The sequence below is a fragment of the Lepidochelys kempii genome, chromosome 11 (genome assembly GCF_965140265.1).
Source record: "Lepidochelys kempii isolate rLepKem1 chromosome 11, rLepKem1.hap2, whole genome shotgun sequence".
Lineage (NCBI taxonomy): Eukaryota > Metazoa > Chordata > Testudines > Cheloniidae > Lepidochelys > Lepidochelys kempii.
In genome coordinates this window covers 32,498,659-32,524,098 of record NC_133266.1, presented here as the reverse complement: position 1 = coordinate 32,524,098, position 25,440 = coordinate 32,498,659, and the positions used below count along the sequence as shown (strand labels likewise).

Below are 25,440 nucleotides of genomic sequence, written 5' to 3'. Positions count from 1 at the left end.
CTCCTGCACCCCAGCCCCCTGCCCTGAGCCGTCTGCCACACCTTGCAGCCCTCCTGCACCTGAGCCCCCTCGTAAACCCTGCACCCCTGCTCTGCCCCAACCCCTTGCCCTGAGCCCCTCCCTGCACCCCGCACTCCCTCCCACACCCCAACCCCCTGTCCCAGCCCTGTATTAATGGCCCTGTATGCAGTTTCCCCACCCAGATGTGGCCCTTGGGCCAAAAAGTTTGCCCACCCCGGTCTATATGCTCCAAATGCTCTAAGTGAAATGAATTAAATGTGAACTTTAGTCAGAATTTTTGAAGTAGATTTGATGTTTATATCCAGCAATCTACCTTAAAATACTCACACTTAGTCCTGAAAATCTTAATTAGAGTTTTCTCGATATGGGCTTTTATTAGATCGTTGCTGTTCCACACTACATTTTCAAACACTATATTTTTTAATTTTATTTTTTTGTGTGGCTTGGGACATGCAAAACATTTAAAAATCTAAGATTTTTAGGTGTTTTAAGATGCAGGCTTGGATAACTTCCTTACTCTCATTTACCTTGATGCCAAGCTTATCTGGGGAGTCTTTTCACAAAATCCATCCCACCAAAAGTATAAAACACATTTTACCTCAGAATACTGTTTAAACATGCACCCTCTAACAACCTTCAAATGCATTGGAATGTTCTGCTATACATGTTGGAATCTTATTATGCTTTTTAGATACTCCAGACTTGTTTATTAAATTTAGAAATGGAGCAGTTGAAGAATAATTTTGTATCAGTTCATAAGATTTGCATGCAAATGTGGCCACGTTTCTGCCTCATACACAAGTAAGGAATTTCCCAGGACACAGTATCTTTAATAATACCTCTCTTTATGTATCCCAGGTGTTTGCTTGCTTTTTACTGCCATTAAGCATAGTGCCAAAGGTATTGGAATTTTATCTGTCATTACCTCCAAATTTCTCTTCTTGCAGAGTAGTTTGTGGCATAACCATGAAACAGTAGAAATCATTCAAATTTCATCTTTTGGACCTAAGCCTCAGTCTCCAAACTGAGCTGGATAAGCCAATTACCGGCCTTTGATTTTAGTCTGTAGAAATCATTCTGATTTTCACAGTCCCTCCTCCCCTCTTCTTTGTGTTGTCTGTTTCCTTTAACTACCAGGTCTGAATCATCGGTAGATTTTGTCCTGTGACTGCTCTTAGGTGCCACCTTCCACCTCTATTGTTTCAATTCACCAAGTATCACTTGGCTTTAAAATCAAGACAGTTCTTTATCTATTCCGATAGTTTGCCATGTATACTACTTAAAAAATTTGACTGTTTTCACTATTGCATCCAAAGCTGGGTAAATTACAGAATGTCCAGAGCTTTTGTCTGTCAAAATGTTTCTGTTGTCATTTCCCTCACAATGTAACCCTAGATTTGTTGGTTCTCATATCTTTTTGTAAATGATACTGACTTTCTTTAAATCAGAACTTTCTAATTCTGTCCCAGTTAGTGTTCTTCATCCTGAACCCTTCTCCACAGATCCAGGCTTGGATCAGAAGCACCATGGACCTGATAGCCCTTCATCAATAGAAGATTTCAATTGGGTTTCAACCCACTGGTGTCAAGACATACAGAAAGCTATAAACAAGAACTCAGCAATCCCCTCTTCTGTTACATTTTTTCCCTCCCCTGTTTCTGTACCTGGAGCAATTGTTACATTTGTCAGGTTTCAGAGTAACAGCCGTGTTAGTCTGTATTCCCAAAAAGAAAAGGAGTACTTTTGTGTCACTTACCGGTTTGTGTTTGTCATTTTAAATAGAAACTCAAAGGTTGAGGAGTTGAACTGAAGTTAAAAATGTGGGAAGGGATTAGGGTGGGATTTTGAGTGATCTGTTGGGCACATGGAAGATCGCTGGAGGAAAACAAATGGGCAAAAGTAAAGACTGCACTGAAAGGTCTGATGCTAAAGAGTACTTCACTATTTTTGATGTCTGTGCCTTGTCTGAAGATAAAAGGAGTGTGAAGATGGTCATTTTTTCCTAGTTCAGTAGTAAAGCGGAATCAAGAAGTAGTCCTGAGATATTTTGAGAGGCATAGGCTGATATTTTCAAAGATGTCCATGGAATTTGGACACTTAAATACTTGCCAGTTGCCTTAGATAACTAAATAACTATGCCTCTATATTTGTAAAAAAAACAAGGAGTATTTGTGTTACCTTAGAGACTAACAAATTTATTTGGACATAAGCTTTTGTGGGCTAAAACCCACTTCATCGGATGCATGCAGTGGAAAATGCAGTAGGAAGATATATATACACAGAGAACATGAAAAAATGGGTGTTGCCGTACCAACTGTAACGAGACTAATCAATTAAGGTGACTTGTTATCAGCAGGAGAAAATAAACTTTTGTAGTGATAATCAGGATGGCCCATTTCAAACAGTTGACAAGAAGGTGTGAGTAACAGTAGTGGGAAAATTAGCATGGAGAAATAGTTTTCACTTTGTGTAATGAGCCATCCACTCCCAGTCTTTATTCAGGCATAATTTAATGGTGTCCAGTTTGCAAATTAATTCCAATTCTGCAGTTTCTCATTGGAGTCTGTTTTTGAAGTTTTTTTTGTTGGAGAATTGCAACTTTTAGGTCTGAAATTGAGTGACCAGGGAGGTTGAAGCGTTCTCTGACTGGTTTTTGAATGTTATAATTCTTGATGTCTGATTTGTGTCCATTTATTCTTTTACGTAGAGACTGTCCAGTTTGACCAATGTACATGACAATGTACATGACAGAGGGGCATTGCTGGCACACGATGGCATATGTCACATTGGCAGATGTGCAGGTGAATGAACCTCTGATAGTGTGGCTGATGTGATTAGGCCCTATGATGGTGTCCCCTGAATAGATATGTGGGCACAGTTGGCAATGGGCTTTGTTGCAAGGATAGGTTCCTGGGTTAGTAGTTCTGTTGTGTGGTGTGTGGTTGCTGGTGAGTATTTGCTTCAGGTTGGGGGGCTGTCTGTAGGCAAGGACTGGCCTGTCTCCCAAGATTTGTGAGAGTGATGGGTCGTCCTTCAGGATAGGTTGTAGATCCTTGATGATGCGTTGGAGAGGTTTTAGTTGAAGGCTGAAGGTGACGGCCAGTGGCGTTCTGTTATTTTGTTTGTTGGGCCTGTCCTTTAGTAGGTGACTTCTGGGTCCTCTTCTGGCTCTGTTAATCTGTTTCTTCACTTCAGCAGGTGGGTATTGTAGTTGTAAGAACGCTTGATAGAGATCTTGTAGGTGTTTGTCTCTGTCTGAGAGGTTGGAGCAAATGCGGTTGTATCTTAGAGCTTGGTTGTAGACAGTGAATCGTGTGGTGTGGTCTGGATGAAAGCTGGAGGCATGTAGGTAAGTATAGCAGTCAGTAGGTTTCCGGTGTAGGGTGGTGTTTATGTGACCATCACTTATTAGCACCATAGTGTCCAGGAAGTGGATCTCTTGTGTGGACTGGTCCAGGCTGAGGTTGATGGTGGGATGGAAATCGTTGAACTCATGGTAGAATTCCTCAAGGGCTTCTTTTCCATGGGTCCAGATGATGATGATGTCATCAATGTAGCACAAGTAGAGTAGGGGCATTAGGGGACGAGACCTGAGGAAGCGTTGTTCTAAGCCAGCCATAAAAATGTTGGCATACTGTGGGGCCATGCGGGTACCCATAGCAGTACTGCTGATTTGAAGGTATACATTGTCCCCAAATGTGAAATAGTTATGGGTGAGGACAAAGTCACAAAGTTCAGTCACCAGGTTTGCCGTGACATTATCGGGGATACTGTTCCTAATGGGTATCACAGTAGAGGTAAATATCATCATTGTGTGGTAAACACCCATTTTAAATACTGTCCTATATATCTGATCTCAGGAAGTTCTGCTCATTTTACTGCTTGCAAATCATGGTGTTCTGTTTCATTTTAAGACCTTAACCTTCATGAAGACACATCCTACTTCTGTGCCTAGTATTTGAAAGGAAGATAAAGACATTTAAATATGATATAAAGAGGATCAATCACTAAACATCTAGGACCAGATTCTGACCTTGAATAAACAGAAGCAGCTCCACTGAAACCAGTTGCACAGGATATAAGTACCTGTTTTATAGTGTTTTAAATATCATGAGTCACAGTATTGCATATAGGGTAAAGACATGGCAAAAGCCCTACTGAAGCAGTCAGACCAATCTTGACAAGCCCATAACAGAAATGAAAACTCTATGATTGACCAGTAATTAAACGTTCATTTGTTCTAAATGCTGTGTTTAATAACTATCGCAAATGCCAAATAGCTCCACCCTCATGTAAATTCAGCCCAGGTGTATCACAAGTTAGCAGTCCATACATGGTTAGCAGTCCATACAATTAATTCCAATAAATCCTCTTAAAACAACAAATTTTGGGATTTCAGCATAGAATTCTCAATTCTTTTTAGGCTCCTATTGTTTCAGTAATATGATTACTGTTCAGTAGCCATGATAAAAAGCTACTTGACTATACCAATCTTCTGATATATTCCTTTTAAAAAGGAAGTAAAGAAAAAAAATTCTTTCTAAAGGTGCTTTCTTAGACATTCCCATTACTATTGTAACTTAAAAGTATTGTCACTTTGTTCTTTCCAGACACCCTGATGTTCTGCTCTTCAATGTGTCTGCATAGTGCAGTGTAAATTATTTTCCCTTCATACTGGTCTGACACTATCTCATTCTCCCTACGACCTCTTCAGTGCTCCATGTATCTGTATCTAGTTTACGCACATCTCATCCTTGCTTTCAAGGTGCTGTTCAACTCCTCTGTCCCTGCCTACATCTTAAACCTTGTTTCTCCCTACCTTCTACCTTTATAACTTGCACTCTGTCAATACTTGCCTTTATGCTTTTTGCCTTCACCCTAAGTGCATTCATGCCTTTTTTTTTCACATTGCCCCTTACATCTGATGTGACATCCCTGTCTTAATGTTTCAAGAGTCCCTCCTGAAAGCAAATACACTTGTTTGGCTAACTTTGCAAGCCTCATCTATCACATTTCAAAATCTGTTCTTTGAAATTTCAATATATATTTCATGTCATCTTCTGTATTTTTGTCACCTTGTTGCTACCTTCTCTTGTTTGTTTCCTGTGCTTGCCTATTACAGATTTTAAGCGCTTTGACGCAGGGGCCATCTCTTCCTTCCTGGAAATGCCATGCAAATTTATAGCACTAAGCAATAGAAACACTATGTTAGTTAATAGCCCTTAACTATGTTAGTTAATAGCCCTTAACTAGTTAATAACTAGTTAATAGCCCTTAACTTCTGTCCCTTTCAAAGACAGACTTGTAGGCACCATTCCCTGCCCCGCCCCACACTTCCCTTCAGCACCCCTCAGCATTTAAGTCCAACATGGAAGTGAGAAGGCAACCAGCCCCTCGTTCAAAATAGAGTTTGCAGTCTGACACAGACAACATAGAAGGGCCACAATATCAAACAAAATTAATACGTTGTACAAAGACAGATTAACCAAATTGTCACAGCATGATTATTGAAATATCTTGATGGAGCTTATTGTAGGTTTTATTGTTTTCAGGCTTGTTAGAACACACACTCTGTGTAGTCACCCAATTGTCTAGGCCTGAATTTGGCAGTTACACAAAGAATCTCTCATATTGTCCTTAAAATTGATGACAGTGTGTTCTCACATTCAGTGGGATACAGGTCACCAGATATGGTTAATGTATTCATTTTATAGTTCCTCTTTCTTCTTTCCGAAGAACATCAGGAGAATAAGGTACGCTAGAGAATTGCTGATAATATTAGTCAAGACCGATAAGACCATGTCAAGAAGAGATGAATAATGTAACAAATTAAAGATTACCATTAATAAAGTTTTTATCTTCTCTCTAGAAACCAAGAAAGAAAGCAGTAGAAAGCTCCAGCAATAGTGATAGTGATTCAGGCTCCTCTTCGGACACCTCAAGTGAAGGCATTAGTAGCAGTGACTCAGATGATCTAGAAGAAGATGAGGAGGAGGAGGAGGAGGAGGAGGAGGAAGATCAAAGCATTGAAGAAAGTGAAGATGATGATTCTGATTCAGAGAATGAAGCACAACATAAAAACAAGAATAAGGTATGATAGCTGTATAGTGATTGTACAGCTAGCAATTTTGTTACTGAAAAAAGAAAAGGAGTACTTGTAGCATCTTAGAGACTAACCAATTTATTTGAGCATAAACTTTCGTGAGCTACAGCTCACTTCATCGGATGTAGCTCACAAAAGTTTATGCTCAGATAAATTGGTTAGTCTCTAAGGTGCCACAAGTACTCCTTTTCTTTTTGCGAATACAGACTAACACGGCTGCTACTCTGAAAAATTAAACTCAGATTTGTACCAGCTGAGGCATTGTTTAAGAATTAATACTTGGCAGGGAAGAGCATTTCCTGGGAGTTAATGGCTTGCTCAAAGTAAAAAGTGCCCTTAACTCAGCTGGTTGTTAATTTCTAGGAAATGCTTGATCTGGAGGTAATTTTTATTATAAACTGGAAAATATATACTATATGTAGAGACAAATTAAGTACTTTGTGCTGTAAAGTTTAGTTGAACTGTATGTCACCATGGATACTGCATTCTGTTCATAGCTGCTCTTTTCTTAGTATACCCTTTACCCTACCCAAACCCAGTAAAGCAGGATGGGAATCTCAATATTCTATTCCCACAATTCTGATACATATTGGCTATTCCCTTCTTGTCTGCAGTTTCCAGAGGCAATTCAAAGTTGTAGCACAGCTTCGTGTTAGCCAGATCCTCTTCTCTAGCCTGCTGCCTGATCTTCTGTCTTTGTGGCAGCAGTCAAGTGGAGGTTCACTTTGCTCCCAAATTTTCTTTGACAGGTTGTTTTTTTCAATTTTTTTCAGACAGTAGCAAAAGTAAGCAGCCTGTCTTTCTTTTCCCTCTTGTGGATCAGACGTTGAGCCGTGGGGTGGTCTCAGCCACCCAGAACTGGCACTTCAGTGTCTCCCTGTGGGATTCCTCTGCCCCTTGCATGGCAGAGCTGTCATGCTAACATCAAGCTAAATCCAAGTGGTGTTCTGCAAGGCAGCTTTTACAGGCTCTTCAGAAGGCGAATTGTGCTCTGCCAGTTCTGAGCCAGCCAGCCCTTCTACTGCAAGTGCATAGGCTGTAAGTTGGATAGGCACTTCAGGTCCTCCCCCCCCCCCACCCCTTCCCAAGAAAGTACCACTCCAACATAGAAAAGCCCAATCTGTGGACACAAAGCAGAGCGGGGAGAGATTCCAATGACTAGGAGGACTTCAACCAGCCAGTCCAGGGGGGAAGTCTCAGGGCAGAACAGGACCAGAAAGAAAAAACCTGTAAAGGGCTCCAGGTCTCCCTCTAAGTTCCCTAGGGAGAGAAGCAGTGCTTGTACTCAGAGCTAGAATCAGGGAACTCTGGCAATGAAACCCCATTTCCCAGGTTGGGAGAGTGGGACCCTGAGGGGGAGGGCATGGAGGAAGATTTATCTGGAGGACTCAAAGCACTGCATAAAGCAAACCATAAAAGGTAAGCCCTAGCCACAGCTGAATGGCAACATCTGGAAAGAGGGCTAAAAAACTAAAAAATTCAAAAAGAGCAAAAAAGAAAGGAGATAGTATTAACCCCCTCCCCCCCCCCCCAAAAAAAAAAACCCCAACAAAAACCAAAGAGGTATTTGTCCTCTGACTCAGACGCCTCCGTCTCTACTGAGGAAGGGGAATGCTCAGATTCAGGCTCTGAGCAGGACATGGAAAAAATACAAAAAAGGTTTTTTTCCTCTTAAAATGTTTGAAACAGTGTGCAGAAAGGTTGCAGCCATGATCCAGATCCAACCTGAGCAGGTGCTAGAGGGCAATCCTAAAGGCAAATACAGTACCTGCCTTCTAAATCATAATCCGAGACATCCTTCTAGAATGCGATCAAAGAGGAATGGGAAACCCCTGATGAGGGTAAATGCACTAGCAGGCATGCACTTAGGTATTATAAAGTGCAAGAACCAAAAAATGCCATTACAGATATACCACTGACCAATGCTGCTGTGGCATCTTTAGCAAAAGATAGAGTAATCCCATCTATAGGGGATTTCTTCCCCAAAGATACAACTAATACAAAAAGATGGAAGCCATTCTCAGAAGGTACTTTGAAGCTTTGTTGGCCATACTTAGAGCATCTGTGGCAGCTACATGCTTTGCAGGAACCACAGTGTCCTGGCTGGAGGACCTTAAGGCCCTGAAGAACAGAGACCATCCTGAATTCCAGTATTTATTTGGCGTATGTAATCCGGTCAAACCAAGCCACAGCCTTTTTATTATGATTGGAAAACCTCCAGGAAGTTGAGTCATTTTGCAGTCCTCAACAATGTGCCTCCTGGTTTGTAACTGCCCACATTGACATGGTGGACTGTGTCTAAAACGTCACCGAAATTCTGCTGCAGTACAAATTCCATGTCTGGTATAAAACTGGTTGGTTCAGAAGGCTCCATTGCCTTCGAGGTAAATGAAACCCAGGTTGATGTTGAGTGGGGTATGAGACAAGATGATAATTTGTCATTTTCTCTGCAGACCATGAAGCTCTACCATAAATACCTCACCCAGTAAACTTATCCACGGGGGGGCCGTGAGGGCAGACAACCATGCAAGTCTTTAATTAATGGTAGATGTGGCGTATCACACAATTTCATCATGAGTTTTGCTATGCTTTTCTCTCTGCGAACACTGGGTGGAGAAATATTGAATTCCAGTGCATACTTAAGAAGATTTCCTGAGCAGCAGCCTTTGTGGCAGATGCCAAAATGGATACAGTGAGATTTTCAGCAGCCAGAGGCTCATGGAAGGTTGATGCTCATTCTAAACAAATTCTGGGTTCATCTGAAGTCAGAGGTTCTCTCCTCTTTGGGGGAAAGCTAGACAAAATAGTGGCAGAAAGCACTGCCAAACTCAAACAATCCTTTCCCATCCCACTTAGTGCTCTGAGATGGGACTACAAACCCAGGAACTTGAAAAAAATGCACCTTTCATCCGTCATCCTTACAAAAGTACCAGAGGAAAGACAACAGGTGTATTGGGGAAAAACCTGGAACCAGGGATTGGGTGAAAAATCAAGAGCTGGATCCACTGCCTCTACAAGCCCAACATAACAACAAAGGAATGTGCAGCCACCAAGAACTGCATCTAGAGGGCAGAATTTCTCACTTCTCAAAAAATATGGTCTTGATCAACCACAAGCAAGTGGGTGAGAGATGTACTGAATCACAGATACTCCCTCAAACTAAGGTCCCCACCCCATCCCATCTTCAGCCAGTCCCCCATCTTGAGCAATTTTGTCAAATGTAAGCTGGTGTCAAATGAAATCTCAAATCTCCTGGTCATAGGACCAAGAGGGTTTCCTCAGAAGAAAGATTCTTAGGACTACTTCATTTTCTTCATCGTCCAGAAGAGCACTGGGATGGAGGGGAGATAGGTGTGGGTGGGATTCACAGCTGTTCTGGATCTCAAGCAGCTCAACAGGTGGATGAAGAAAATGAGATTCCACCCTAGCAAGTAACAACATCTAGCAGATGTTCCCATACGACCATCCCACTGTAGACTGCTGAGATTTGCATGGCCTGCTACCAGTACCAAATGCTCCCATTCAGCCTCTTATTGCCCCCCAAGGTCTTTACCAAGATGTTGGCGGTAGTAATAGCCATACTCAGGTCTTAGGGCACTCACTTGTATCCCTTCCTAAATAACATGTTGATCAGGGCTCTGACCCAAGCAGTAGCACACAGTGCCACAATCTGGATGCTGGAACTGCTTCAAGCGCACAGATTTGTGATGAACATCGAGAAGAGGTCCTTGACTCGCTCCACACAGAGAATTCACCCGGCAATGGAAATAGACACTTCTGTGGCAAAGCTTTACCCATCGCTGGACAAATTCGCCAAGATCCAGAACCTGATATCCATGTTGGTAAAGTATGCAAGGCTGACCATAGCTCATCGTCCACAGCAACTGGACCTCTTGGTTTCTTGTATAGGAGCCACCCTTTGGGAAAGGTTCCATATCAGGTGCCTTCAGGCCTTTCTTCTGAAAGTATGGAACCATTCACCAGAATGCATGCAAGATCAGGTCGGGTACCAAGCCAGGTGTTGAACACTATCAGATGGTGGACAATCCCATGGTACATCCACAAGGGTCTTCCCATATGCCTTCCAGACCCACAGGTACTCACGATCAATACCAGCCTGATGAGAGGGGGAATGCATCTGGGGCACAGGACAGTGCAAGGTACCTGAAACTTCAAGGAAAGGAACAAGAAAATCAACTTCTTGGACCTCAGAGCTGTCAAGCTAGCCCTATGGAAATTCCAGAACTATGTAGAGGGCAAACACGTTCTGGTCCAGTTGGGCAACATGACCACTGTGGCATATATCAGTAACCAAGATGGAAGAAGGAATGTTAACTCTACATGCAGAAGTGATGGAGATGATGAAATGAGTAAAGAGGACTCAGCACAGGAGATGCAGTCAACAACTCAGAATGGTGCCTGAATCAGGAAATCCTCACTCTGATTTTCAGAAGTTCAGATTTCTGGCAATTAACCTATTCACCAGTCACAAGAATACAAAGCAGTCCAAGAACTTCACAAGGGAAACAAACCCCAAATCCTCCCTGGGAATGAATGGTCTTTCACACAGAAGGCCAGAAGTTCTGCAATATGCATTTCCACTTTTTCCACTTCTAAGAAAGGTGATCCAGAAGATGAGGTGAGAAAGTCTTATTCCAAGTTTGCAATAGCTTTTCTGTTGGGTGCTGTCGCTTTGGTCAGAATGAAGGCATGGAAAGATGGATTCACCTTAGGCAAGATGATTCTGAGATTCTTAGTACCACTTTGTTGTCATGGAACACACAGTGGGGATAAAGCTGCCAGGTTCAGAAACTCATCTAGCAGATATAATAGTGACCAGAAAACAGGTTTTGATGGATAGGTAAAATGGAGATATTGATGTCAGTGGCTCAAAAAATATGTGGCTAGGGCTTTTAACACCAGTGGTAGGTTCCACTTAGGAAATATTGGTTTAGCCAGTGTGGCTGCTCTGAGAAATCTGGATACCTGAGGGTTCTCTGTCAAGGAACCAGAAGATCCTGTGAATATGACACTGTGTTGACACCTGGCAATATTGTGGCTGGCTTCATAAAGCAAGTCCAGGATAACTGGGTTACCAGGATCCTTAGGATTTTTGTTGCATTCTTAACACCATGAGCAAAACCTAGTCCAGAAGGAGGAGTAGGCCTTTAATGTTGAAGCTCGGCTGGAGGAAAGTACAGTTCCAATCACTTTGGAAGATCACCTCAGTGCAAGCTAACGCTTTCCTTTCAATAACCATGTTGTGAGTTGTAAATGGTCTGGATGAAGAAATGGGCCTGGGTAAATGATGCCTGGTCTCACTGGTAGCTGCAGTGCGGGTTCCAATTTCAGTGCTATCAGATTAGAAAACCATGTCTTTTGGCCAGTGTGGCGCCACCACCATTACCTCTTCTATCTGAGCACTGAAGATCTATATCAAGTGCACCTAACTGACAAGAAGATCGGGCTCCTTGTTTGTCACTTTTCATCTGAAGTGCCAAGGGCTCAGGTATCTATGTTATTACTAGCTAGATGGATCAAGCTATGCATCATAAAGGCATACAGTGTGTCAAGTGCTCCTGTTCCAGACTTAATCAAGGCACACTCCACACGGTCTGTGGCGACTTTGTGGCGGAAAGAGCTTGTGCTTCTACTACAAGAGATGTGCAGGGTAGTAAAGTGGTCTTCACTGATTAAAATCTTCATTAGACACTACAAAGTGGACTTAATGTCTTCTGCAGAAGCCTCCTTTGGCAGTAAGGTGCTGCATGCAGGGATTCAGTAATAGCATTGCCAGTTAATTCCAAGGGCTCTTCCTTATCTCATTCTGTATTTCCTATCCCTCCCTACGTCGGTTGGCTGTTCACTGCTTCCTATCTATATCTATATCAGAACTGTGGGATAGGCTGGGCTTGTGGAATGGTAAATTTCTTACTTGATGATTTTCTTTCTGCTACAGTGTCTCCCACAGTTCTACCCTCCCTGGCTAGCTTCCAAGCCAAGGGACAATGTTTAATTTTGATAGTTATGCCTGTAGGCTATAGCCTACTGTACGTAGTTTATTGGTTGGCTTTGAAGTTATTCTTACTTATCTTATTCTGTGAAGTTTTTACTCATTTTTGGAATGAATCATCTGGCAGCAGGTCAGAGAAGGGGGCATGGCTAGCACAGAGACTGTTACAGTTTTGAACTGCCTCGGAAAACTGCAGTCAGAAGCGGAATAGCCCATACATATCAGAATTTTACCATTCCATTAGGTTTATAATCAAGAATACATTTCAAAACTGATTTTTTTGGCCTTATTTTTATATTAAACAGTGACTTCCTATGGGGAAAAGATCAAGCAATCAAATATATTGTAAGATTATTTTAAAATAAATGTGTTACCTTGTTTTGAGGAAATCGTAGTTGCTTATGGAGATTAACTATATAAAATGTTGTTTGTCATCTTAAATATTTAATGGGCTAGTGTATGTAATCTGTACAGTTTTGTAAAATATTTTACAGGTGCTAATGCATAGTGGAGTAACAGACATGAAAGCAGATGGACAAAAAACACATGAAAAGTCCCAGGAAAAGAGAACACACCAGCAGATACCTCTTGTGTCTGATTCCCAGACTCCCTCGTCATTCCAATCCCAGCAGAAGCAGCCTCAGGTTTTGTCACAGCAGCTTCCCTTTATTTTCCAAAGCTCTCAGGCAAAGGAGGAATCTGTGAACAAACACACAAGTGTAATACAGTCTACGGGATTGGTGCCCAGTGTGAAACCTTTGTCTTTGGTAAATCAAGCCAAAAAGGAAACTTATTTAAAACGTATAGTTCCTTCTCCTGATCTACTGAAAGCAGGGAATAAAAATACCTCTGAAGAATCTAGCCCTTTAACCAGTGATGTAAGATCAAAACGGGTGAGTAGAAATTACTGGTTTAGCAATACTTGACTTTGTTCTACAGCCATAGTGTCTATATGCATGTCCTCCTTAACAAATTACAGCGTTATGTTTCTCAAGTCCTTTGTTATAAAATCCGGGTTTTGGGGGAGAATTATATTTGTTGTTTTAAATTACACAGGACTTAATCTTGGCATATTTTAAAAAAAATCTATGTGGATTTTTGAATGATGTTTATTAGTGAAGGTTATCTTTGTGGTTGAGCACTAATATCACTTTTAATGCTATCTGGTTGCCTTTTAGAACAGCTAATCTTAAACCTCAGGTAAAAGGTTTTATGTTCCTGAGTGTGTAGTGTAAATTAGCAGTGCCTTTTAGTATTCTGAAACAATAGCTTGGAAAAATCAACTCATATCCTAACATGTTCATGAAGTATCCAGGGTAGTTGCTTTTCAGAAAATACTTGGTTTCAAGGTTGATTAGTTTCATACTCTGCAGACACTGGTCTCTTACAAGTCCACTGAATGTCAGTAGAATGCCAATGAAAGTGCCACACAAGGTTTACAGTAAGTCTCTGTGGCCCATATTGTGCAACCAGTGCTCATGCTGGTAAGCTCTTAGGGCCAGATTTTTAAAGATATTTGGGTGCCTAGAGATGTAGATACGTGCCAAGTGGGATTTTTAAAGTGTATAGGCCACTAACTTCTATTGATATCTGTGGGAATTAGATATCTAGTAGCTTTAACAAATGTCAACCCTCATTGATATCAATAGAAGTTAGTGGCTACGGCATTTTAAAAATCCCACTAGTTACTTATCAATATTTTTAGGTCCTGAATACCTTTAAAAAATCTGGCCCTTAGTTCCACGAGTAGCCATTGATTCCAGTGAGACTATTTGTGTGAATGCTCACCAGTGTAATGGGGGGAAGCCCTAACTTAGCACTAAGACAGCAATGCAAGAATAATGTAGTGTGTTAGCGTTAGTCTCACCTGAAATCATTGCCCTAACCTAATGGGGGCTATGACATGGATATTTTCTGAAGGCAGCCCATAAAATGTTTGGCTCTCTTGGGAGTAGTCTCCAGTCCTTAATCATTGGGTTGGATTTTTGCATTGGGGGACCCTTGAAAAATTAGCAAAGGCAAAAACTTGGGAGTTTCTTCAAGCTCCAGTAGGGCTTTCAAACATTGACCTATAGGGGGAGGGGGAAAGGACCGTGACACTAATAATAAAACAATAGAAACTCATGTTTTAAGGCAATGTGTAAGGTCTGACATCCACTAAGGGCAAGTTTACATTTAAAATGCTGCACTGGCACAGCTGCAGCGCTTCTATGACGACGGTCTATGCCAAAGGGAGAAGAGCTCTCCCATTAGCATAGTTAATCCACCTCCCCGAGAGGCGTACATATGTTGGCGGGAGAAGCTTTCTCCTCGGCAAAGCACTGTCTACAGGGAGGGTTAGGTTGGTATAACTACATCACTCAGGGGTGTGGATTTTTCATGCTCCCCCAAGCAATGTAGTTATGTCAATATAGGCCTGTCGTTTAGACCAGGCCGAAGAAAAGTGAGGCAATATTTTTTTCGTATCTTCTATCTTGACATCGCAGAATTCTGAGGAGTCTGAAATACCATAATATAATATCTTCAAAAAAAAAAAAAAAAGACGCTAAAGACAGTGTAAGTGCATCTGGAAGGACTTCAGTTTGCTGGATTATGAAGGTTATAAACTTCCCGATTTGTTGCATCCCTGATAAGGATTTAATTCTAGTTAAAATGGATGGAATGGGATTCCCTTTGGAGCCTGTCAGTCCCGCTCCATGCACTCCAAAAGGGTTGTTGTTGAGTGACTTCAAGAGCATCTTTGTTTCCCTAATTAAGGGGTAATTATGCTGCCTTTGAGCATTTTCAGCCACTGCTCATCTCTATAACAACAACCTGGTATTCTAGCATAACACTTTTGGAATGACCCCAGTGGTTCAACATATTTTTATTGATTCCTGTGTCAAATTTTGCTATTCCAGCCGTCTTCTTTCAATCTCCTGTTATTTTTAGTAGCCATTATTATTTTGTATTCTGTGTTATATTTATTATTTAAGATTTATGAATTGCCTAACAATTTGATTTGCATCCACTTGTATGACTTTTACTGGGTGTCAATAAGAAAACCAGGATTTTTTCTTTAATTGCTATGGAAATCTTATAAACGCTACATTGAGCATGTCCTGTTTCATGTAATTTTTTTTTCCTATTGACTTATTTTCATAAGAGGTAAACTCTCAGTTTCCAGTTATAACTGTAGCAGGTGATAAGAGTGAAAATAGCTCTCCAGTCTGAAGTAGAAGCTTCAAAAGCTTGCACCAATACTTCTATCAGCTTAATATCTTGAATCCCTGGGTCAGCCATCTTTCTTTATTTGATTTATCATGAAACATCTAGGGAGAGTCTAGACTTGATACCTGATTATCTACCCAGCTCTCGAGCTACCTACCCTCCCACCTTCTAAAACTGCTTTTTGTGGATGCAAATAGTGAGGGCTAAACAAATATAATTTTCCCTGTGAGATGCAGTCTTTTTTTTATTTTGTTGCCTCTCTGTTTCTACAGGAACAGTATAAACAGACATTCCCAGCACAATTAAAGAAACAAGAATCATCTAAGAACCTGAAGAAGATTATCACAGCTTTGTCAAGTCCAAAACCAAGCTCTAGTTTACCAGCTCATCAGAAACACACGTCTCTAGAAAACAATCATTCTAATCCATTCTTGACAAATGCACTTTTAAGTAATCACCAACCCAATGGAGTAATTCAGAGTGTCATCCAGGAAGCACCTCTAGCACTTACAACCAAATCCAAATCCCAGCCCAAGATAAATGAAAACATAGCTACTTCTAGCAGTGCCCCTTTTTCTTCACTAGGAAATGTAAGTACATGTGGGAAAAAAACACCTGGTAACAGGACACCTGTTATGCCCTCTACCTCTCCTGTGTTACCAGGTCTGGGAAAGGAAAAAGCAGCCAGCAATAATGCAATAACAGCAGTGAAAACACAGCACCGCCTTCATTCTTCAAAATCTTTAGTGGAACAATTTAGAGGAACAGATTCTGACATTCCAAGTAGCAAAGACTCTGATGACTCAAATGAAGAGGATGATGATGACGATGATGACGATGATGAAGATGAAGATGATGAGGATTCTGATGATAGTCAATCAGGTTATTATTTGACTTTTCTATATAAAAAAATTAAAGATTTTATTCTAAATTTTTTATGAAGAAACACATCTCCCAGAACTCCTTGAGTTGAGTTCTGTACTGCTTCCAGTCATGTCAACGGCTGGGTAAATTCACGATGATCTTGTAAATGATATTAAAACATTTGTTAATTAATGTATCCACAGACTTGAGGAATGCTAGAATGACAAAAAGCTACAATGAACAATTCTCAGTGTGCTGTTGGTTGTCCAGTTGTAACCTGTACTTGTTACTGTTTTCCCATAGAGTCTGACAGTAATTCAGAGTCAGATACAGAAGGGTCTGAAGATGATGATGAGGATGACAAAGATCAAGATGAATCTGATACCGATACTGAAGGAGAGAAAATGCCACTGAAACTGAATAAAACGACTTCCTCTCTGAAAAGCTCTTCCATCAGTCTCACAGCTCACTCTACACCACTTAATCTCCAAGTAGTAAAGACTCCAAGCTCTGCTCCTGCTGCCTTATGTCCTGAATCCCAGTCACCAGTTTTTCTTGGGACACCTTCTTCTACACTTACTCCAAGTACACACTGTGGTATCTTACTGTCTTTTATATAACAAAGTGTAGTGTCTGAGAAATGTGTCTCGTAAATGTATTTCAAAAAGTGTCAAGATAACAGTGTCCATAATGTACAATGTTGCAATTGGATACTGACCTTCCTCTCCTTTGCCTGACCCATAGAGGTACTGATCACCTGCAACTTCCACTGAAGTCAAACAGAGTTGTGGGTACTCAGCACCTTTCAGGACCGGGACCTGAATGCTAAGGTCAATTCATATGACCTTTATATGGCATTTATATTCAAAACATCTGGGGTGATCATTACTCTCTGTAAGCATTCTGGGAGGCAATGTGACAACTGGTGGATAGAGCACTAGACTGGGGCTCAGGGTGTCTGGGTTCTGTTCTGAACTTCGGACAAATCACTTCATCTCCCTGTGCCTCACATTCTCTGTCTGTAGAATGGAAATAATGATACTGATCTCCTTTCTAAAGTACTTTGAGATCTACGGTACAAGACCTAGGCAGTAGTATTTTTCTGTTCCCGTTACAGTAGAACCTTGCCAATCTACATACTGTAAACTGCACCAAAAACTGCCCATCTCACCACTCTTCACAACAGGAGTATTGACTGTAGTGACTTGTAGTATTACAGGTTTCATTATTTTTGCAAAATTCACAATAGACCATTTATTAATACATTTATGACACACTTTTAAATAAGTAAATGTTAAGTACACTTAGTGTTGTATTATCTTTAACTTTTTTTTGCGTAAATGGTCATTCCCTTACTTGCTAATTCATAATATTCAATAATTATCACAATGAGTCTCTTGGCTGCTAATTAGCAAAGTGCTACATATGTCTCATGAAAATACATGTTTTTGTTTTGTTTTTTAAACAAGGACGTTGAATCAGAAACCAGTTTATCCTAATATTTAGAGTGCAGTGAAATAAGAGTTGCTTGCTTAACCATTAATGAAAAGTTGTTTGCTGTTATGCAAGACTGGCTTTGAAATGACGTATTTTTATTTTTCTCTTTCAGTTAGATGCAAGCTTATTGGTTTTATAGTTTATAAAGATTTACTGTATCTTATGAATAACCTGAATTCTGATCCCCTGAAGTTTATATTGCTCTTCAGCAGTCTGATTGGCTGGCACTAGTTTTATTTAATAACATAAGTTTACACACGGTGCAAAAAATTGGCATGTCCATGTTTGTCTATATTTTGTTTATATATGGAGCTGATATACGTTTTATGTTAAGTGTTTTCTTTAGTATATGGTATAATGCTTTCTGCCTACTCAGATCCACCATTCTGGAATCAAAGGTTATTTTTTGTCCATCATATCATTAGTCAGTCACCTAAAAAGATGTGTTTCACCTTGCTTTCCTGTATCCAGTCTCCACTGCTCCTCTGTCTTTAGTTTACTTGCATCAAAAGTGCACACTCTTAGAAAGCAGTGTCCATGTATTTATTTTTTTGCCCAAAGCTGGTACTCAGTGAGAACGGACATATGAAAGAAATGTAAATAATACTATAAATACTTTAGTTTCTGATAAATTTGATATCTCTTCATTGCAAGGATGCCCACTTTTCATTGCATACTACAGAGGAGGTACAGTAGAACCTCAGAGTTATGAACAGCTTGGGAGTGGAGGTAGTTTGTAACTAAAATGTTCGAAACTCTGGAAAAGAAAGTTATGGTTGTTCAAAAGTTTACAGCTGAACATTAACTTAATACAGCTTTAAAACTTTGCCGTGCAGAAGAAAAATGCTGCTTTCCCTTTATTTTTATTAGTAGTTTACATTTAGCACAGTACTGTACTATATTTGCTCTTTTTGTGTGTGTGTCTGTGTCTGCTGCTGTCCAATTGTGTACTTTCAGTTCCAAAAGAGGTGTGTGTAGTTGACTGGTCAGTTCGTAACTCTGAGGTTCTACTGTACTCACATCTCAGAAGTCTTTGACTGGAGAGAGCCTAGTGGAAAAAGTAGCGGGTACAAATTTCCATTCAGTTGGTGTGGTCGTATACATGATGATGGATAAAATTCAGTTGCTCTTCTGGTTTGGGGATCTGAGTAATGGAATACACGTTTTCAGTAAACTGGTTCTCTGTCATCTCATTGCTTTCCAATGTTAATCAATTAAACTCTATTTAAGGTACTTCAAAAAGGCGAAGAGTAACAGACGAACGAGAGTTGCGTATTCCTTTAGAGTATGGGTATGTTTTATATTTACTTAAACGGCATTTGGGAAGCGATTGCATATAGTGTCTCATAAAGTGAATGGTCATTTATTTTAAAAAAGGGCATTGTAGTATTTGACATAGAATTTTCAAAGGGACTCTCAGACTTAAGCACTCCTTTGACTTGCAGTGACACTTTGTTCCCTTTGAAAATTCCAGCCTTCCTATGTATTGTCTCTCAATTACTTCCAAAACAAATTTGCTTATTTACAAATGTAAAGATGTGTTGCTTAATTGTTTTGCAACTGAAAATTCATTAGTAGTTCTGTTAACAATTCATGAGCCAGAATAGAATCTGCTCACTTTCCCAGAACTTTGTGTGCACTACAATGCTAAAATGTATAAAAAAAAAAAATTTGATAACGTAACCTAATACAATACCATTTTTGCCTGGTCACATTTCTGCCTTAATCACTTTATATATTTGTCTCTTGACTTTAATGTAAAATTAATAAATAGAGGTTTATAAATTAGTTCAAGAAATGAGTGTTAACACACACCTATATTTACTATTATTACAGCTGGCAAAGAGAAACACGAATAAGGAATTTTGGTGGTCGTCTTCAAGGAGAAGTAGCATATTATGCACCATGTGGAAAGAAACTGAGACAGTATCCTGAAGTAGTAAAGGTACATACTTTTTTTTCAATTTGTATGTATTCTGGTACCATAAAGCATGTGTACAATAAAAAAGTGCACTTCTTCCTCAAATAAAGTTCCTTGATACAAAATGTCTTGTGATGTGAGGCTAATGTACCTTAACCTGTTTCTAAATTGACCTCCTATAGAGGCATATCCCTTGATAGAATATGCAAAACATTTGACTCCTGACGTTAGCTGTACATCAAAGCTGGGTTGTAATTATTTAAAACCTGAAGTGGAAAAATATGTGATTTTTTCAGTATCTCAGCAGAAATGGAATAATGGATATCTCAAGGGACAATTTCAGCTTCAGTGCAAAAATAGGAGTGGGTGACTTCTATGAAGCCAGAGATGGACCGCAGGTATCCACTTTTTAAAAAGTAAAGTCTTTGATCCAAGGAGTAGTAACATAAATCTAGGTGAAATAATTTTTACTACACTCTGGAGCATTGCCTGTTGTTAGTGAATTCATTCTTACAGTCGTACATAGTACTTTACAGTAGCTTTTGTTGAGAGTTGAGGGTCTGATCCTAGGAGGTACTGAAAATTTACAACTCTCATTGACTTCCTCAGGTCTCAGGTGCTCAGTATGTCCCAAGATCAGCTCTGAAATGATAGTTGTCTAGTTAAGAAGGAGCTTTGAGCTAAGTATTTTATAAGAGAACACGTTCAGATATTTCTTAGAGTAGAAATTTTTTCTTCTTCTGTTATACGAACTCCATATCTGTAGAAGTTCTGTTTATGTGTGTATCATGTCTCCTTTGTATTTTCATCCGTCTAGGGCAGGGGTGGCCAACCTGACCCTGAGAAGGAGCCAGAATTTACCAATGTACTTTGCCAAAGAGCCACGTAATAGTCAGCAGCCCCCATCAGCTCCCCCACCCCGCTCCCAGCGCCTCCCACCCACCGGCAGCCCTGTGGATCAGCACCTCCCCCTCCCTCCCCGCACCTCCCGATCACCTGTTTCGTGGCGTGCAGGAGGCTCTGGGGGGAGAGGGGGAGGAGCAAGGGCATGGCAGATTCAGGGGAGGGCGCGGGAAGGGGTGGAGGGGGGCAGGGCCAGTGGCAGAGCCAGGGGTTGAGCAGTGAGCGCCCCTCGGCACATTGGAAAGTTGGCGCCTGTAGCTCCAGCCCCGGAGTCGGTGCCTATACAAGGAGTCACATATTAACTTCTGAAGAACTACATGTGGCTCCGGAGCCACAGATTGGACACCCCTGGTCTAGGGTATCTAAAATACATACTTAAAACACAGGTATTTACTGTGTAGAGAATACAGTATTAGCTTTTCTGAAGGGTCCAGTTTTTATGCACAGTTGTATGAACAAACATTCTACTTGAGTGTGGCAGAACTCTGCTTTGCTTTATGTGGATAAAGTAGCCACTTCACAGAAGAATAAATTATGATTGAACTGTGTGACACCACCATCTATTTTGTCCAGCTTAGGGACTTCCATTTTTTCTTGTGATCTCATGTCAGTGAATATATTTATTTATTGTTAAAGATAACTCTTCCCTGTATATCACCACATGAATGTGGACAGACATCAGGAAAATGTGCTCAACAATTCCTGGAATTTCAAAACACCTTGCCTAGGCAGTTGAATCCCTGGAATTTCAAAACACCTTGCCTAGGCAGTTGAATCCCTGTAGGAGTATACATCAATCTACAAAACATGCATAAATGTTTGTAATAAAACTGAAGCCGTGTCAAATTGCTCACTTTGGGGTGGCGTTGGCTGACTTCTGGCCCCTTGAGGAAGTTAATGTTGTAGGCCCCTTGTACATCAGCCACTGTAAACCCAGGGTTGAATAAGTCAGGATCAATAAATCATGTAGGTATGTACCTCGCTATTGAACCTCAGATTTAAGTAGCTACTAGTTTCCTGGACATCAGGTCAACCCCTCTTTTTTTCTTTTTCTTGTCTGTCTATTATATTCTTCCCATCTCACATGTCCCCAGCCTTAGTTACTTCTTTCCACCCCTCTTACTTTATATCTAGTGGGATGTACTGCACTCCCTGCCCTCCTTTGGGACTGCAAAACTTCAGAAAGGAGGAACTGAGGAAGGGCCACAGTTCAATCACAAGGCTGGGTAATGAATTATCCCAAACCTCTTCTAAATATCATTCAAAAATTCCAGTTTTTATTGCTTCTGCTACATTCTGCTCAGGTCAAAGCAGTTTTACTAGGAGAAAGAAAAATGTCATGAAAGGGGAGGCTAAAACAGAACAAGTAGGTATTAGCAAATACTGCTCTGTTCGGGATGGTGGTATAGATGGCCTCAGCACTGTTATCACACCTCCCCATAATACACTGTTAAAAGGCATTGAGATTTCCAGTGGTCTCAGATTACACATGTACATTCTTATGGCTGGATTGTCCCCAATTTATAACAGGTGGGCAAGGGGATGGGGCCACAAAAGACCTCCTGCCTTGTGCACCCTTACAGGTAAAATGCTAAATACTACTGGGTATGCAAACACTGCTCTCTCCTAGCTCCACTGCTGGTTGGTCTAGAAGAGCTGGGACCTGGCCTTATCTTTCCTCCATACCTTATAGAAGAAATGGTAGGGTGCTGGGAAGGAGCACACACCGTACCACATGGGAGGATGGCAGAACAGGGTCTGCAATGTACATGTCTCAGGAACTTCAACAGAAGTTGTGGCTCATTCATCCAGATTTCTTTCTAAAGTGTACCGCTAAAGCATTGCTCTTCCCCGCCCCACAACCCCTTGCTTCCAGTGTAGAAGCTAAACTGTGATGCTTGATATGTAACTAGATAATGCGCATTGACTTAGTCAAAGACCAAATCCTGACAAGCAAACAGGAAGAATTTGCAGATTCCTCAGATTGAAACTCAAAGCTGCTACCTTCATCTTGGGTGGAGGAGGGAGCCATTTCAGAATCTTGGAAAGCCCTAGCAATATCTGCCTTCTGGAGATATTAGACTAATAGTGGATCTGTACAGGATGTTTGTCTTTGGAGAACAATAATTATAGGTAAGTAATTTTATCCTTTAGTCACTAGGGAGATGCTTTTTTTATTATAACATAGGTGTGCTTGGAATAACATCTTTGGTGAGAGTAATGTTTGTTCCCAGTAGCTACATTGTCATACATAATCATTCAAGTTATTGTAGTATATTTCCAAATGCTTACACTGTGTGTGTGTGTGCGCGCATGTGTGTGTACACACTCTATGTATGTTGTCTTATATATGTCTATATATGTTTATGCTTACAAGCCCAGATCCTACTTCTAATTTTATTCTATAGCTATTGGTACTTTATTGGTACTTACAAAGCATGATCCTAATATATTCGGTGTGTGATGTGATTCCAGAATGTCTATTCTGTGTCACTACCACCATTTTTCTTATAATTTATCTGTGTTGAAGGTAACTTGTGAGTGTTGTGTTACCTAACTTTAAAGTACACCAATCAGCATTGAATACCACAGACTAATCTGATCCATTTCAAACTAAGGTCATGAGCACTTGCACTTTCCAGACATAACTGGCATGTAAATCTTATATTTACGTTTTTTCTTGATTTTTATCTGAAATACCATTAAAACTGCAAACATTTTAAATAGTAAATCTAGATTTTTTTTTAGAGGCTTAGGTTGTCTCTCAATCTCTTAGCCAATTTGTTTTCATATCTATTTTTTTAATGACAAAAATAAACTTAAGCATTCCTCATTGGCATTTTTATTACATGTGGCATCAGACCAGCTTTTCAATCAGGTAATTTTTAGTGTGTATATTTTTGTTTTTCTACTCTAATCCATATATTTTTAAAATATGGAGTTAAAGAGAACATATTGCCTAAAAACCTAGTATGATTAAGAAGCTCTAAAATTATATTTATACTTCATGAATCAGATTTTGATTCATTAGATTGTCATGTAAACATTTGAACTAAACTGATAACAGCTAACAAACCATTTACAGTAAGATAACCAAAAAATTAAGCTAGTACTTAATGAAAATGGTATCTGTATGTACGTTACTGAAATTTAGTGTCCTGTTGTAATACTGAAAGTGCCAATAATTTATCTATATCTTATTGGTATAGAAAATTATCAGTTTTATTCCAGAAATTTGCTCATCAGATAGTTTTTTTTCCTGCTGATTCCATCTCCTCCACTTTTTACGGTTTGGGGCCTTTTACTGCTACTTTTCCTATTCTTCTCTCTGCCTTTCTTTGCGTTCTGTGGCATATCATAATCCAGGTTATTGTATCAGTCTCATCTGATTGTGAGCACTGCAAAATTCAAATTGAAAGATGGAAAAAGATGCATGGAAAACTATTTATGGTTTTGATCCTGCACTCACTGAAATCAGCAGAATTCTTGCCAGTGACTTCAGTGTGTAATATTTTCTGAAGTTTTTCTTTATATGAAAAATAGTTTGTTTTACAAGGTGATTTGGAGGTATTTTTAGGCTCAGTCGTTTTTTAATAAAAGCCAGAAGCACCATATCAAAAGCAAATTTGGAATAAATGATAACTTCAGGTAACTATACTGTAAAATTCAGAACATGGTTTGATGAGTTGTAGACAGTAGAACATTCCAATCTAAATTTTCCAGGTTGAAATCCACCTGGATTTTCCTACTGCATTGACAGTGGCATTTCTTAATGTTTTTCGGTACAATGAATTTAAAAAAAGAATTTGAAAGCATGGTAATCTCCTAAAGTTTCTTTTAGTTCAATCAGAGATTTTTTTCCTAATTGAAAACAAAGAATATTTGAGGTACATAATAAAGGATTTCTATATTATGAAAGGAACTGATATGGTTGTCATTTACAGTATATTTTTAGACTGGTACCAATTTTCTGAAAAAAGGGGTACATAACTCCTAGTTTTCTAGTTTAGGATTAACAGGGACTTGAGCCAAGCTACTTCATGAAAATATTAATTGATATATGGAATAAGTTATAGAGGTAAGTAACTGAAATATATAATATTAAGGATAGAAACCATCATTCATCCTTATTTGTGGAATCTCTATCTTCTTGCCATAATTAAGGAATTAAAAATGCCTGTATGTTTTTCTCTGGAAAAAGAAGGAAAGGGTAGCAAAAAAGTGGGATTAAGATTTGTTTTTAAAATGTAAACTTGTTGGGTTGGAGGAACTTTTTTTTCTTTGAGTGCAAGTCCAGATACATACTCCACAGTTGGTGAGCGCACATCTCATGTATATGCGTTAGAGAATTGTCTAATCGGCAATATCTATGGGGTGGGTTGACACATAGGACCTTCCTCTCCATGTGTATTACACAAGGGTATAAAGAGCAGAGCTGTTTTGCTATGCCTCAGTTCCTTTTGTACTGGTCATGGTATATGTCAGAGCAACTCTCTTAAAATTTACCTCCGCTTTGGCTAGTTAGTGTTGAGTTTAGTCACATAGCTGCACATGGAAGCCACAGGGGGAGGGAAGCCCTTCCCCAAGCTTGCAGGTGGTGTGGGACACTATGCTCAAGCACAGCAATTCCCCAGGCTTAAGAACTGCTCATTGTGCGAAGCAGTTGTGTTTCTGAATGACGGACACGTGAGATATCTGTTTTTGTCTCAAGAAGGATATACTTCAGGGTACTGTGAAATCTGCAGGTCCTTCTTGAAGTGGACCCAGCACTCAAGGGAGGCATGCCTGAGGCTTTTCTCATGGAGCAGGCAATGAGGTTGGACTCCAACTCCAGATTCTAGGCATCTAGGCCCTGGGGGAACAAAGATTGTTGAAATTGGCCCCAGTGTAGACTTTAAAACTGTCTGA

General features: G+C 40.1%; 1 protein-coding gene across 27 annotated transcripts in view; it reads left to right on the top strand.

Annotated features, from left to right (window-relative positions):
- BAZ2B (bromodomain adjacent to zinc finger domain 2B) overlaps positions 1–25,440 on the top strand; it is a 353,401-nt gene that overhangs the window by 237,225 nt on the left and 90,736 nt on the right. For 17 of the 27 annotated variants that reach the window (XM_073305568.1, XM_073305567.1, XM_073305566.1 and 14 more), the window contains 7 exons: positions 5,891–6,112; positions 12,632–13,030; positions 15,620–16,229; positions 16,515–16,808; positions 18,939–18,999; positions 19,545–19,653; positions 19,926–20,027. In XM_073305568.1, the coding sequence (XP_073161669.1) occupies positions 5,891–6,112; positions 12,632–13,030; positions 15,620–16,229; positions 16,515–16,808; positions 18,939–18,999; positions 19,545–19,653; positions 19,926–20,027 (1,797 nt within the window). The remainder of the gene's footprint in view (positions 1–5,890; positions 6,113–12,631; positions 13,031–15,619; positions 16,230–16,514; positions 16,809–18,938; positions 19,000–19,544; positions 19,654–19,925; positions 20,028–25,440) is intronic. The other 10 variants (XM_073305587.1, XM_073305586.1, XM_073305577.1 and 7 more) reach the window with 2 other exon arrangements.